General features: G+C 36.3%; 1 protein-coding gene and 1 pseudogene across 1 annotated transcript; both read right to left on the reverse strand.

Annotated features, from left to right (window-relative positions):
- Positions 1–1,250: 1,250 nt before the first annotated feature.
- tpgs1 (tubulin polyglutamylase complex subunit 1) lies at positions 1,251–5,287 on the reverse strand. The gene is made up of 2 exons (XM_067363379.1): positions 4,918–5,287; positions 1,251–2,732 (listed from the first exon to the last, which is right to left on the reverse strand). Exons 1-2 carry the CDS (start codon positions 5,184–5,186, stop codon positions 2,189–2,191), a joined length of 813 nt encoding a protein of 270 aa, XP_067219480.1. The 5' UTR covers positions 5,187–5,287; the 3' UTR covers positions 1,251–2,188.
- Positions 5,288–6,990: 1,703 nt separating this feature from the next.
- On the reverse strand, positions 6,991–11,579 carry LOC137003028 (inositol-3-phosphate synthase 1-A-like; annotated as a pseudogene).
- Between the last annotated feature and the right edge of the window lie 5,192 nt (positions 11,580–16,771).

Genomic DNA, 16,771 nt, shown 5'->3' on the forward strand with positions numbered 1-16,771 from the left:
CGTACATTCACATTTCTATAGCAATTATACTCTAACAGAGTCAACTAACTACATCATTACTTCGGGTTGGATGATTCTGATTGGCTAAGAAAAACAGACAAGATTAGAAATTTTCCACATTCACAGCTTCTTCAAGGCTGAAGTTGATCTGAGCAGGAAACTTTCCCTAAACATACTGATAACATGTTCTTATCTCTCAGTGAGAGGTACAGACAATATTAAAACTTATTTTCTAGTGTTTGAAAAGGAAAATAAATGCTTTAACATACGTTGAAGAAGTCATTCAAATGATTTAACAGAAAGATATATGTTGATTAATAACTTAAAAGATATATATTGAAGCGGCAGTGGATTCCAGAATCCATCCCTTCAAATCTGAAGTATAAAGTGGTGTCATTTCAATGCAATAACTGGTTTAGTTTATCTATTTTTTTTTTTAAGTTTATTTGATAGGAACAGTGTACAAGTACACCAAATCCTTCTCTGATACGAACCAGAGGATGTTTAATCAAATATATTTCCACCTGTAGTCTCTAATGGCCTGACACGGTCGACATTGCAGAAAAACTACCATGTCAAGAACCTATTGACTAAAATGTTTATTAGTTTCAGTGACATTTATTCATTCTTATTTAGTTTTTATTTAATTTTACTCAACAAACTCTCTGTTTAGTCTGTTTTTGGGAAGGTTAAATCTTGATGTTCAACATATTGTTTCAGAAATGCAAATAATTAAACATACTGAAATTTCAACTTAATTTAGTTGGTTTTATGTTGTTAAATGTAGCTTTAAAAAAATAAATACAATAGTACATTATCTTTAAAATTTCACATGGGTTTGATTCAGATTCAATTAGACGGTCAGTTTACACCCACCTACTGACTCGGCTCAACTTACCCCTAACCTGGGGTAAATTGAGCCACAGGAACACTTTTTTTTTAAGAAGCCATATTTTTCGAACCCTTTGTCATAGATGTATTCTGATCATTTATGATGATAGGAAACATCCTGAAATTACTTTAAATACTTTCATTGTACTTCGGCCTCATTTTCCCTCATCTTGAGGACCACATAAGTAAAAAGTGGCTCATCTTACCCCACTCTCGCCTAATGCTTGAAGCACAGACTCAAAATGAGACATTTTTTCTCCTGGTTATGACTATAGTAAGTCCTTGTTCTCAAAGCTCTAGATGACATCTTTACGATGCACTAATGCAAATAAGATAACAATGAACATTATGTTGTGCACATTTAGACACTTTCTTTATTGATGTTTCTGGTCTTAATTGTGAACAATTCATCAGTGCATGTTTTCATAAACATTCATGTAAAAAGTCTCTAATTAAAAGTGTGTTTCACTTGCAAATACAACAGAGGTAGAAGTAAAATGTGTTTTTAATGCTGAGCTGAAGCTACTGAGCTCTGTAAACAAACAGACGTATCATTAGAGAAACTGTGGTATCTGGGTGAAAAGGGAATTGACGCACTTTCAGTTCAGTCTGTAACAGAAATACACTGCAAACACTTCCTTAATTGAGCACTAATTTAGACTTAAGCTAGTAGGAAGAGTACATGAAACTGTATTTGTTTCCCTCAGATGGTTAAATAAACACCAAAACAACAAGCAGCACGGATAACACATAGTTTTACTGCTTGATCGACATGATATTCTTCATAAAATGTAATTCATAACCCACTGTAGCTCCATAATGTGACTGATGTGTTAAACAGGATGTTTATTGGAACTGCATTATATGGATTGTACTGGATGATGAAAAGTGTCTTTATATAGTAAACTTTCTTTCTATGACATGTAAGGGTACGATATGCTTGGTTCTTAATAACAGTAATAATAAAGCGGTCCATGCAAAAGTCTCTCCAGCTGACTGAAAACCACCTGCACTGCGAAACATGATGTTCTTCCTCAGTGTTTTCCAGCACGAATATCTAAACATTCTGGAGAAGCAAAATGACTGAAGATATTAAAGGGTTAGTTCACCCAAAAATGAAATTTCTGTCACCCGTAAGACGATCGTTCATCTTCAGAACACAAATTAAGATTGAATAAGTTGATAAGTTGAAATGAGAAATATCTTCAGTCATTTCTTTTCTCCGGTAAATGTATCTTGATTTAAGAGTGTTTAGATATTTGTGCTGGAAAACGAGACAGAAACAGAGTTTTTCCTCTCAGGTCACCATTCGCACTCGAGCGATGAAGAGCGCCGCGGCGTCATCTTCAAACTCCTGCGCGTCCATGGTGGGACCGTCCTGCTGTTTCCCGGGATGAGCCTCCGCCATGGCCTGCGCCACTTTAGCAGGAGAGATCTTGGCACTGGCCTCCAGGTACCGCGCCACGTCCGCTCCGTCCGCCGTCTCCAGCGCCTCCCGGAGGGTCGCGAGCACCGCCATGCACAGCGTCCTCTCGGCCGGTCTGTCCGGAGCGCTCGCCACCGCCGCGTACAAACACTGGGACTTCCGGATGTAGTCGGCGAACACGGAGCAGGTCAGCACGCCCTGCCGGAAGAGCTCGAAGGGCACGGACTCGAAGTCGTGGCACTGGATGCGGCGCAGGAGCGGGGCGGCGGTGGTGCCGGAGAGGCCGCCCTCGCTGCACAGGCACTGGAGCGTCTCCGTGTACAGACGCCCGCGGACGCCTCCGACACCGCGCTGACGCCGACCGCACTGAGTCAGCAGCTCGTACGACACACGGATGTTGCTGTTGAACGCTGATCTGCAGGAGAAGAGAGAAAGAATGAGCTCAAACAGAGCTGATTCAGCTGATAAAATAACAGTAATGAAATAAAATAAAAATAACATAATTAAAACAACATGAACAGAAACCTCTTTGGCTTGAAAGAGACGAATAGAAGTAATAATAAAACAAAAAGAAACTGATAAATAAAAGTTCTCCATGGCAAATAAGAAAAAAAAAAGTGATTAGATAAAATGAAAAATAATTAAATAAATATATAAAGCAAAATAAATGGCTGAATTTTTTTTCATGGCTGAAAAAAGATTTAAATATATAGCAATAATACAATAAAGCAAAAAAAAAAAAACTTCTCCACCATGGCTTAAAAAGATAAAAATATTATTGTAATAAAATTAAATGACAAAATATAAATTAATACTAAAGCAAGAAATAAAGAAATCTCACATAGCCTAAAACCGATAAATAATAGCAATAATAAAATAAAACAAAACAAAAAATAGATAAAAAGAAACTTCATCATGGTATAAAAAAATAAAATATAAAAATTATAGTAATCAAGTATAAATAATTAAATAAAAAACACAATAAAAAAAGAATCCTTTCTTGGCTTAAAATGGATAAATAAAATAAAATAAAACAAAAAGAAACTGATCAATAAAAGTTCTCCGCCATGGCAAATAAGAAAAAAAAAAAAGATTAGATAAAATAAAAAATAATTACATAAATATATAAAGCAAAATAAATGGCTGAAAAAAAGATTTAAATATATAGCAATAATAAAATAAACAAAAAAAAAAAAAACACTTCTCCACCATGGCTTAAAAAGATAAAAATATTATTGTAATAAAATTAAATGATAAAATATAAATTAATACTAAAGCAAGAAAAAAAAACTCTCATAGCCTAAAACAGATAAATAATAGCAATAATAAAATAAAGCAAACAGAAATATATAAAATAAAACTTCTCCATTATGACTTAAAAAGATAATTAATGAAATAAAGCAAAAATTAAAAGAAACCTCTTGTGGCTTAAAAGAGATAATAGCAATAATAAAATAAAACAAAAAAAAAATAGATAAAAAGAAACTTCATCATGGTTTAAAAAAATAATAAAATATATATATAAAAAATAAAATATAAAAATTATAATAATCAAGTATAAATAATTAAATAAAAAACAAAATAAAAAAGAATTCTTTCTTGGCTTAGAATAGATAAATAATAGCAAAAAGAAAAAAAAATAGATTATAATAAAACAACAAACTGAAACTTTAGTAATAATAATAATAAAACAAAATTAAACAGATAAAAAGAAACTTCTCTACCTAAATATAAAAATAGTGATTTGATAAAATAAAAAAATAATAAAATAAATATATAAAGCAGAATAAAAATAAATCTCTCATGGCTTAAAAAAGATTTATAAAATATATAGCAATAATAAAATGAAACAAAAATAAACTTCTCCACTATGGCTTAAAAAGATACAATTGATTAACAATAAATGTAATGATTAAATAAATAAAACTCTTTTATGGCTTGAAAAATAATTGATGAAAGAAATATTAATGAAATAAAATAATAATAAATATCAGCAAAAATTAAAAGAAACCTCTTGTGGCTTAAAAGACATTATAGATAATAAAATAAAACATAAACATATACAAAAATATTAATAACAATTAATGAAATATAAAAATAGTAATGAAATCAAGTATAAATAATGAATGACACAAAATAAAAAAGAATCCTCTCATGGCTTAAAATAGATAAATAACAGCAAAAATAAAATAAAAACAAAAATAAAAAAGTAGATTAAAAAATACAATGGCTTAAAAAAAATAATTAATGAAATATATATATATAAAAAAACTAAAAAGCAATAATATAAATAATAAAACAAAATAAAAATAAACTTCTAATCATGGCGTAAGAGTTAACTAAATAATATCAATAATAAAGCAAAGCAAAAAAAATACAGAAAAATGTTTAAAAAGATAATGGAATTTAAAAATTATAATTAAATAAAAAATAAAACAAAACAAAACAACTCTCATGGGCTTAAAATAAATAATATCAATAATAAAAATAACGTCCATATAGGCTATATAATTTTAAATCATAGTTTATTATTGTTTCATACCATGGTGTAAGTAATAAATAAGAAAAGCTGTAATAATATATGTGTAACAGTGCCGGACCTCTGTGAGTGATGCGCCAGACTCAGGTGCCAGAGCGCGCGACTCACAGCCTGATGCTCCGATCCTCCGTCATCAGCCTCCGACGACAGATGCGCGAAGTGTTCGGCGAGGAAACCGACGGGATCCTCCGGCCTGGACTCGACCAGTTTGAGCAGAGCTCCCCTGAGCAGCGCGCTGACCCCCGCCTGGGACAGAAACTCTCTGTCGCTCTCACACTTGGCAGACGCGGAGTCCGACATCACTGCGCCCGCGCGACGCTTCTCCGCCATCTCACCCTGACGAGGCTCTCTTACACCATTCTGACTGCTGCATTTGCAAATATTAAAACGGTCTGCAGCGACGATCTGATTCGGTAACAGCCCAAATACAGTTGCTATGGACACATGATGACGAATACTGACGCAGCAGGTCAGCTGACCAGCGTGTGCGAGCCTGGATCTTCCCGCAGGGGGCGCTTTTATTCTATAAATAATACTAATCAGGTGTTTTTAATCTTTTGAATGCCACGGATCATCCTCATGTGAGGGACCCCATCCTAAACTTGGAAAGGCATATTTATAAACCCTATTGTTCTGTTAAAATAATTATTTTATTTTTATTTATTTTAATCAAAATTTGTATTTATTTATTTTAATCTAATTTATAGGTGCGGTAAGCGATTTGTGAGAAACTGTTTGAAATCAACCCAGACACGCCCCTCCCTTCGTTGCGCCGCCCCAAAACTGCACGAGCACACAAGATTGGATGTTGCATATCATAACTGAAGGAAAAATAATGCTTCAGTGACTCTCAAAACTGTCATCTTACCAAAGACTATAGATATATAGAAATAAGAGTCTTATAAGAGAAACTTTCCGCCCCTTTGCAACACTACTTCTAAGTAAAAGAGCCAATCGCTGATTGATAAAGTCATCGCGTCACTGCAGCTGCTGTTAGAATCTCCGGTTCCCATAGAAACCCGAGACTCGCGCTAAGGACTGCACATGCGCACTGGCTTGTCTTGCCTGAAAAATAAGCCTTTTTAACACTAATTGAGCACAAGACATGACATTTATGGGTCAGTTAATGTCAGATTTTGTTGCTGATTTGAACTTATGTTATTTAATTGTGAGTTCGCTGAGAAGTTTCAGGATTCCCCCATTCAAATAGATAGGACTTGGTCTTGGATGCCCTCTATAGCTGCCCGGAGGCGTTGCAAATATGGCTGCCAAGTGAACAGACTTTCCTCGAAAGGGACTTTGGCTTTTACTACAGCTAACATTACAACAAAAGTATAAACCGGTTCTGTAAAACAGCAAAACTAATGTTACTCACATGTGGAGCAGTAAAACAACTCCTTAAAACTTAATTTTAATGCAGGTCCTAAAGCTCTTGCCTGATCATAACCCTTCTTTTTCAGTATTCCTCTGAGCTTTTCTCTTTTTTAGTGTCTCTCAGCCATCTCTCTTTCTTCAAATCCCCCTCTCGCTCTCCTTCTCTCTCTATCCTCCCCCATCATGCGTGGACACGCCCCCTGCTGCTGATTGGCTATAAGTGTTTCTGAATGTTTCTCAGAAATCGCTTACTGCACCTTTAATTTATTTAATAGGTTAATAACTAGTATTTCTATTTGAATCACATTTTTATTCTGATTAACTTATTTGAATCTTATTAGTTTTCCTCTCGACTTTTCCCATCCCTGTATTATATTATACAATAGAATAAAAACGAAAACCCTTCCCGAAATGACTCAACCCAATGACTTTTCTCAGTGTTCAACTGCATTTATTTGCCAAATAAAAACAATTCTCACTATTCAGGAATGCTATTTTTTCTTCTTCTTGTTAAACCAACAAAAACTAGTAATTTCTCAGTGCAAAAATGTCAATGTTTGAGAATGCATAGATGAATAATTCATCCAGAAATACAGTACTCACAAAACAAACAAGAACAGAAGCCATTCATATTTTCATTGCCAAATGCATATCCAAAAATCACTTAAGAATATGCATTAGTAAAAGACTGAAGAACTGCATCATAAAGCAATAAAATAGTGCAGTAAACATCAACATCTTGGTTTGTTTTCATGCGTTTTTATGAGATTGTGTGCTGCTGCTTCTTCTCGTGACTTTTAATCTCGATGTATTTGGCCGACTGATAAGCGCTGATGTGGTCGATCTTTCCATTGATGAGGACAGGATGATGGATGTGGTTTTCCTCTGAATGCATGAAGCTCTTCTCCATCTTGTGTTCCAGCTGCATGTGATTCTGAGGCGGGAGGCCGAGACACGCCCTGAACGACAGAAATACTCCATTTCATGCAAATGCTGTCAGAAACGATGCATGATTTAAAGAATTGTATCTCACCTCATGACGTTTTCGATGCACGCACGCTGCCGGAAGAACGCGTTGACCACCGGCGCCCCCTGTGGCACGAGAGGGGCTTTGAGGAGGAAGCTGAGCAGCGACAGGACGCTGTGGAAACTCTGGAAAACTGGATCCTCCCGAGTGCAGAATGTGATTCTCTGACACAGTTCTGTCAGGATCACCAGATCCAAGATGATGGGACTGGCCAGCAGAGAGTCCTGAACACAAGGAATCATCATCATAGATGCATTCAGTTCATTCATTATTTAGTCACAATTAATTTGAGCTGCATAATTAATATTCCTGCAGTGTGAATAACTGACCTCGCAGGTGTTGTGCATAGCGATGGTGTTGGTTCCGCCCATCATGATCTCGGAGGTGTACTCATCCATCGCACGCTTGCTGTCGCCCACATAGGGCACATATTTAATAACCACCTGATCACACAAACACAGAGTGGGGCAACCATTTGATTTAGTGTCCTATGACATTATTTTTGCATTGCAATGATATTTTGTAACATTTTATTGTCTTTACTGTCACTGTTGATCAACTTAATGCGTCCTTGATGAATAAAACTATTCATTTCTTATGAGAATAAATCTTACTGTTTAACAAAACGTCATGTATGCACACTCACACAGTGGTCAGGTTTCTCTCCGGGCTGGTACAGTATCGGGTTGGACCGCACTATATCATCCACCACGTTACTCTTTGAGATCTCTTTAGATCGAAACTGCTGCGGCGCCGACAGATTGAGCCCGTCGTTGTTGCCGAGATGATTATAACTCACTATAGAAGTTGGCTGAAAATGATCAATATGTAATATTTATGATTTTAATATATATTATTTGTGTAAATTGTTACCAGAAAATTAAATTTGTGCTTTTATTCCTTTAAAAAGTTCTCTTACCTTGATTCCCGCACTGACCAGGAAGTCCACCAGAACAGATTTGATTTTAGTCTGGCCGGATTTGAAGTCGTCTCCACTGATGAAGACTCCGCGCTGGATGGCCAGATCCACGGCTCCGGGCACAAACGTGTTCTGCGGGGATCCGTTAATGTACGCACAACCCTCCAGAATACTGGCCACCGCAAACATGGTGGAAGGAGACACTTCCCCTCCCGTCTGTGACAGAAACATGACAGAACATTATCCATACTGATTCATAAAACAGAAAAATGGGTCACACTTTACAATAAGGTCCCACTGATGCATTAACTAACAATAAGCAATGCATCTGTTGCAGTATTTAAAATTTTTTGTTAATGTTCACTGTTAATTCATGTTAGCGCAGGTCCATGAAATTATATACAATTTTTTTATTTTAAAAATGTTGAAATTAATATTAACTGCGAGTACGTTTACACGACAACGATGTACTAAAGACGGAAAAGATTTCCTTTGCTTTTTTCATGTACAGACGACAATGTTGTGAAAACGATCCCGGTTCCCATGGGTCAGCGAAAGCGTCTAAAAACACTGTATTCTGCTGTCAGACCAGTAGATGGCGATGTCACTACACGCGAGAAATACTACGCGCCAACAGACTGAACATGTAATACAAATGCACAAAACGAAATTCATGTTTTTGTAGTTTACACAGATACGATAACAATATAGTTTTCAAAACTTGCGTTTTCAGGCCCCCAAAATGCCGCTGTCGTGTAAATGAACAGCCAAAATGCATAAAAAGTTTTTCATTTTTGTTGAAAACGGTGTGTTCATTGTTCGCTCATGTTAAGTAATGTTAAAGGGGCTGTATGTAGAATTCAGAAACCCTTGTTATTAGCGACACCGGTGGCCGTTAAGTGAACTGCAGCCAGAAACGTATTGCTTGCACGTAAACGTCACATTTGATTTTCTTTGGCTAAAACATCCTTTACATAAAAATCAGTTAACAGGCTTTCATAGACAACCTAGGAATTCGGGGAAGGTCTTGTTATTTGAATTTCATTACTGTTCACACATTGACAATAAAAAAAGTGATTAATATATGAAAATTCTTACATACAGAATCTCTCGGTGTTTGCGGTCCAGAGAACGATGACTTTATCAATGCCGCTCTTCTGTCTGAAGTCACAGATGTCTCTGCGGATCTGTGCCACCTGACACACGGACAGAAAACATCTTAATGAAAAACATTTTAAATTTATATATCTACTCAATGTTAACAAATGGAGCCTTATTATAATGTGTTACAGAAATATTTAATAACCAGTGCGTCTGTAAACAGTAATTAGTGCACCTGTTCAGCTTTGGTTCCTCTGATGAGATTGTCAGCCCTGTGCTCCTGGTTCACAGCAATGAATTCTGGGATGTAGATGGATGGTCGGGGCTTAAGCTGGTCCATAAGTGGGCGGAGCTTCTCTTGCAGGCTCCAGTCCAGAACCTGAGCGCGCTCCATGGCTCTGCCGAGATCCAGAGACGAGATATCCCAGCCTGCACACACACCGTTCACATCTCCAGTCAGATAATGTCTGACCTTTACTGAAGGTTTTTGAAGAAGCTTCTCCATTTACCGTCAAAAACGATGTCATTTGGATGCACCATCGGCAGCAGATCTCTGAAGGGAACGTAAACCTCTCCGTCAGGTCCGGATCCCAAACACACCGTGGAAGATTCCAGCAATGAGCCGTAGTAATTCGCTTTCTGAAAGAACAAAGTATTTACAAAGATTACTAAATACTGTACCACATGTTTTGCTTGATGTCTAATGATGTCTGTGACTTTTCACTTTGACACAGTTTGCTGAATCTCAGACTCTGTACCTTCACTCCGGTCTTGGTTTTCCAGGTCAGACCCAGTTTATTGGCCAGGACAGCAGCTGTGACCGTGGTCCCGTTATTCCCACCCCATCCCACCAGCATCACGCCCAGCCTGGGCACCGTCCTCTCGGTGCGGAAGGTGAACTCGGTGCTGGACGGCGTCACCTGAACAACACACACGTGTGAAAGTCACAGATAACAAAAATATGTTCTGATAATGTTCTCGTTGAGTTATGAAAACGTCTAGTTTATTAAATGTTTTAAAAACGTTTTCTTTTCTAGGTTATGCAAACGTTCCATTTTATAATTCTTCAAACATTATGGGAACGTTACTTTGGTGAATCAAACCAGTGACTAAACGCTCAACTTCACCTTGTTTCTCTTAGTAGGATGAAAATAATCCGCTATTTAAATGGTGATTAAGTTATATATAAAAAGCGATCAAAGAACGCTCACTTTACAGTCGCTGGAGCTGTCAATCAAACAGAGCGAGTTTACCAAAACTCCCGTTTTATTCAACGAATCTCTTAATTACATCGAGTTTGCACTGTTCCACAATCTAAATATAATTAACACTGTACACGATTAGTTAACCTTGAGAGCTTTAATAGTAAAAACGTGCTAAAAGTTTTTCATATGTAAAGATGTCAGCCAATCACAGCAGTGGGCGTTTACATTGAAGTCTCACAGTAGACACGCCCCTTAAACCAGTGTTCAAATCAGAGGATGAAATCAGGGTAGCAAAAATGTCTTTTATTTCTAAATTATGGCAATTTTTGATGTAAAAACAGTATAAGACAGTATAAGTGCACCCCAGAAAACGTTATAAAACAATGCAGTTCATGACCCCTTTAAAAATTTCAACCAATGGTTGCATTTGTCCCTATTTAACCCAGAGTGTATATCATGCTCACAATTTACTTATAACAAGGGAATAAATCAGTAAAATGTGCTGTCCGATATCTGATGAAGAGCCACTTGGCTTGAAACGTCACCTGTGCTGAGAACATGAAATATTTTTCTATTTTTGGAGCTGTGGTGTGCCAATTTTAAACTCTCTAACAACTAACAGAGCGGTGCATAATGGAGAGCAGCATCAAATATCAAAAATAAAGACAAGATAGTCAATGGGGACCAACAACTGTTTGGTTACCCACATTTATGCAAGATATCTTCTTTTGTGTTCAATAGAAGAAATAAATAAATACAAGTTTGGAACAACTTGAGGGTGAGTAAACGATGACAGCATTTTCATTTTTAACCCTTGCTTCAGCGCCAAAAACATTCTGGAGTGTTTCAAAATGTTGTTTAACAGAAGTTGCATGTTGCAACTACCAGATAAGGAACAAAATGCAATGCAGCTTTATTATTCACACATACTCTCCTAATAAAACACTCAGAATCCATCAGTTTAAAGGTGTTGAAACACTCACAGTGAACTCGTCTCCATCTCGACACACAGACGCAGTGTGGTAACGGTACCGAGACTCGATGTGTTTCTCAGTGTATTTCACATCAGCGCTGTTGATACGAACTTTCTCAGGCATGATGATGATGAACCTGCAACATGCTTTTTATTAATTCCTAATTAAATATACAGATGCAATGTGCAACATGAATAAAGAAATACAGCGTTGCATTCTTGAATAGTATAATTTCAGCATCAGACATACCTCTAATGTTTCCCGAGCAGATTAAGAACAATGTAAATCCTAGAAGCACGTATTTCTGAAAGCAGTTGGAAGTGTGCACAGGTCCGAGTTCACCTGCTGTCTGATGATCGCGCGCCGCTCTCACTTTATTCCGCGGAGGCGGAGTTACCGAAACATTCTCGATGCTTCCACTCGTGGACCAAAATGTGAGGATGGATGATTCTGGAGTCTGTAAGTGTAAGATAAAAGCCAGTGGAAATGTACTAGGTTAGTGAAGGACAGTCAGACTCGGAGTACAAGAATGCTCTAGATAAAATCACAAGGTTTTCAGACAGTGGAAAATTACTGCAGATGAACTTTGAACTGATTTCCTTCATGTAGCCTAATTAGACATCTACATATGTCAACTCTATTAAAGGCGCACTATTTAGGTTAGTTCAGAATTATTACAGTTTTTTTTTTTTTTTTTAATTGCTAACAAGCATTTTGAAGCCATTTTCAAAACTCTTCATACAGTCTGCATTACCATGGCCAAACAGTGAATCTGACCTCAGACCAACAAAACACTTCAGATATGTCTCATATATTCTGATAAGATTTTATATTTCAATATAATTCCTGCTGAAATGCACATTTTGTCATCATTGTGATTTGAATGTGCTTTCATCAGTTTTGAAAGCAGTGTGTTAGTATTCGAAAAATCAATATATAGTGTTTTGCAGACGGTAAAAGTGTTGATGGATTTAGAAAAACGTGTTAATTGCGTGAAAGCAATAATAAAATTGTCTTCTGTTTCACTGAATGTGTGAAGAGTTTTGAAAATGTGGCTTCAGTAGCTATTGAACAATGCTTGTTAACAACTGAAAAAAACTGTAAAATGTAAATAATGAGTCTATAATGACCACCTTCTTTGATTCATTTTGCTTTGCATCACCGCTAGATGGCGCTGTAAACTAAAGGATAGAAGGAAACAGAGAAAAAGTTAACGTTTGTGACACCAGCTGAAAGAATTGATTGATATCATTGATGAATCTTGAACAATGGTAAACATCTGTATTTAATGCGGTGAACTTTTGCTTCACATGGTGAATATTGTGTTTTAGTTGTTTTCCTTTTGTTTTCTTTGTAGTTTTTCGGTGCCATGATGATGCAATGATGTTATAATGCTTTGAAGTGAATGATAGAGACGGTGCATGGAGAGAATTAATTGCAGCAAAGAATTAAGACCACTGATACTTCAGCAATTTATTGCATCAAAGTGAAATAAATCAAAACCACCCGTCAAAAACTCTTTGCCTCTTTCATTTGAAACCAAAAGGCTTCTACAGAGTCAATATGTCATCAATTTTTCTTCCATTAGGAGTTTTTGTCTTGCCCTGATTCACTATTGTAAGTCTATTATAGGTGTTTATATTTTAAACCTGACGGGGTGGTTTTCGCGCGAAATTGCGTTCATACGTCACTCGCCTGTGCGTGTCTCGTCATATCCGTAAATACAGAGAATTTTACACGTGTCTGGTGTGGAGCAATGTTCTTCCACAAAATGCCTGCAGTTTTTGTTTTGTTTTACCACTAAATGGCTATAAGTTAGGCCGCATAATGTTCATTTAAAGAAACATGCAAAACGTGTTTTTAAAAAACTTTTCGGCAACATTCACTTTTCATAGTGACAGACGATAAACACCCATATTACAGTGTTATTACAGTATTGCATTTTTCAAGTTCTCAAGGGGAAAACACATATTTTGGCAGACTCTTTCACTTTCACATCAGCAAAAATAAACAATGTGCATCTGATTAAGCAAACAGAATAGACATTCAAATGAATTCTATTACCAGTTCTGGAATTTCAGTCAAATACAGCAGAAAACATACAGTATGCTTCAAATGATTATTCATGTTAATATGCACTACTTTAATGACAAGGTGATGTAGCTGTTGCGGAAAAAACTAAACAAGCTTTTAAGATTTTTATTAAAATAAACTAAATACATTTGAACTGCGTTGCATAGTTAAGATATTTCCGGAAAGGGGGATTGGGGATGTGTGGCACAGTTTGACTTGGCAAAAGGGGAAATTGAAACTTTGTGTATAAGTTCGAAGTGCCTAAACAGGTAAAGCTGTTGGTCCTGACGTGTGAGGAAGATCCGTTTAGATCTGCTCTGACGGACAACAAAAAACTCCCTGAAACTTCCTAGCTCTTCCATCCAGATAGCGGAATTCTCTGTTTTTACTGTTATTTCTATTTCTTATGCATTCCATTTTTCTTCTTTATGTTAAGCACTTTGAATTACTATTGTGAATTTAATGTGCTATACAAATAAAATTGCCTTACCTTGCCTCAAATATACGGATACAATGTCTGTTTGTGCAACATGGAATAATGAAATACAGCTTATTGCATTGAAGTTGCATTAATATATTATTAAATAATATAATATATAAAAACTAGGCTATTTTCAGCATCAGAAATACATTTAAAGATGTGCCACAACTAGATAAAGTTCATCAAGACAAACTTTGATGTTGGCTTGAGAAAGCCTGACTAAGTTTAAAGTTTTAAGGTTTTGAAGGTAAAACAAATAGATAGATTTTGCTAGCATGTTTCTAGCATGATTTAACACTGTTAGCATCTTGCCACCATGTTTCACAATTAACACAATGCTAGCATGTTGTTAGCATGTTTTTAACATGAATGTGATTTAGCACTTTGTTAAACATGTTTTTAGCATGTATTAGCACAATGCTAACATGTTTGTAACGATTTTACACATTACTAGCATGTTTCTATCTTGATTTAACAATGTTAGCACGCTGCTACCATGTTTCTAATTTGAATTAACACAATACTAGCATTTTGTTAGCATGTTTTAACATGATTTGGCACTCTGCTAGCATTTTGTAACGTTACTAATGTGATTTAACTCATTACTAACATGTTTGCAACATGATTTAACACAATGTTAGATTGCTAGCCTGTTTTAACATGAATTGGTGTTTCTGAAAGTCAGTCACGTGTTAGGAAAACAGTTTGAAATATTAACACAATTAACACAATGTTAGCATGTTGTTAGCATGTTTTTAACGTGAATGTGCTTTAGCACTTTGTTAAACATGTTTTTAGCATGTATTAGCACAATGCTATCTAACATGTTTGTAACATGATTTTACACATTACTAGCATGTCTCTATCTTGATTTAACAATGTTAGCACGCTGCTACCATGTTTCTAATTTGAATTAACACAATACTAGCATGTTGTTAGCATTTTTTAACATGATTTGGCACTCTGCTAGCATGTTGTAACGTTACTAATGTGATTTAACTCATTACTAACATGTTTGTAACATGATTTAACACAATGTTAACTTTTCTACGTGAATTAACACGTTGCTAACATGATATAGCTTGTTTTCTAACATGATTTAGCACATTGTTTGCATTTTTCTAGCATGATTTATCAGATTGCTAGCCTGTTTTAACATGAATTGGTGTTTTTGAAAGTCAGTCACGTGTTACAGGAAAACAGTTTGAAATATTAAGACAATTAACACAATGTTAACATGTTGTTAGCATGTTTTTAACGTGAATGTGCTTTAGCACTTTGTTAAACATGTTTTTAGCATGTGTTAACACAATGCTAACATGTTTGTAACATGATTTAACACATTACTAGCATGTTTCTAGCATGATTTAACACTGTTAGCATGGTGCCACCATGTTTCTAACATGAATTAACCCAATGCTAGCATATTGTTAGCATGTTTTTAACGTGATTTAACACTTTGCTAGCATGTTGTAACATGTTACTATATGATTTAACACAATACTAACATATTTCTAGCATGAATTAGCACAATGCTAACATGTTTGTAACATGATTTTACACATTACTAGCATGTTTCTATCTTGATTTAACAATGTTAGCATGCTGCTACCATGTTTCTAATTTGAATTAACACAATACTAGCATGTTGTTAGCATTTTTTAACATGATTTGGCACTCTGCTAGCATGTTGTAACGTTACTAATGTGATTTAACTCATTACTAACATGTTTGTAACATGATTCTACACAATGGGCCCTATTTTAACGATCTGAAACGCAAGTGTCAAAGCGCGAAGCGCAAGTTACTTTGTGGGCGGGTCTCGGCGCTGTTGCTATTTTCCCGGCGGGATAAATGGCTCTTGCGCCCGGCGCAAATCTAAAATGGGTTGGTCTGAAGTAGCTTCATTATTCATAGGTGTGGTTTGGGCGTAACGTGAAATAAACCAATCAGAGCGTCATCCAACATTCCCTTTAAAAGCAGGTGCGCAAGTTCCATTATGGATTGCTATTATTATGGCGTATTTACCAGGCGCACGGCAGGAGCGGTTCACAGCCGAGGAGACTGATGTTCTTGTAAGAGCAGTGAAAGACAGAGAAGTTGTGTTGTATGGGGATGGGAGAAACCCACCCAAAATAGCGTCGGTTAAACAGGTTTTTTCACATCTTCGTGGCACACCACAATGATTTCCGTCATCTCATGTGTTAATATTTTTTTAGTGTAACAATTTATGATTTGCAAAAATAACTGTTGCATCTGTGTAGATTACATGAGCAAAGTGTATGCGCGTTGTGCACGCTATACATTATGGTCAAGCATGCGCCCTTAAAATAGCATAATGAACAACGCGCAACACGCCACTGACTTTAGACTAGGTTTTTTCTGGTCAGTGGCGCAAGTGTTTAATGGAACAGAAAAATAGCACCAGGGATTGTTTGCGCTGGAACACGCCTCCTTTTTTGCGCTGAACCGCCCAGGAAGCGCAAGTTCATTCACTAGTTTAGCGACGTGCTTCTGTGGAGGGAAAAGCACGCTTTGCGCGGGTGCAAAATAGGAATGACACATGCGTCGGTGTACAAAGTCAATTGCGCTGGGTGCAAGATAGGGCCCTATGTTAACTTTTCTACATGAATTAACACGTTGCTAACATGATATAGCTTGTTTCTAACATGATTTAGCACATTGTTTGCATTTTTCTAGCATGATTTAGCAGATTGCTAGCCTGTTTTAACATGAATTGGTGTTTTTGAAAGTCTGTCAC

This window comes from Chanodichthys erythropterus, chromosome 16, assembly GCF_024489055.1.
Source record: "Chanodichthys erythropterus isolate Z2021 chromosome 16, ASM2448905v1, whole genome shotgun sequence".
NCBI classification, from domain to species: domain Eukaryota; kingdom Metazoa; phylum Chordata; class Actinopteri; order Cypriniformes; family Xenocyprididae; genus Chanodichthys; species Chanodichthys erythropterus.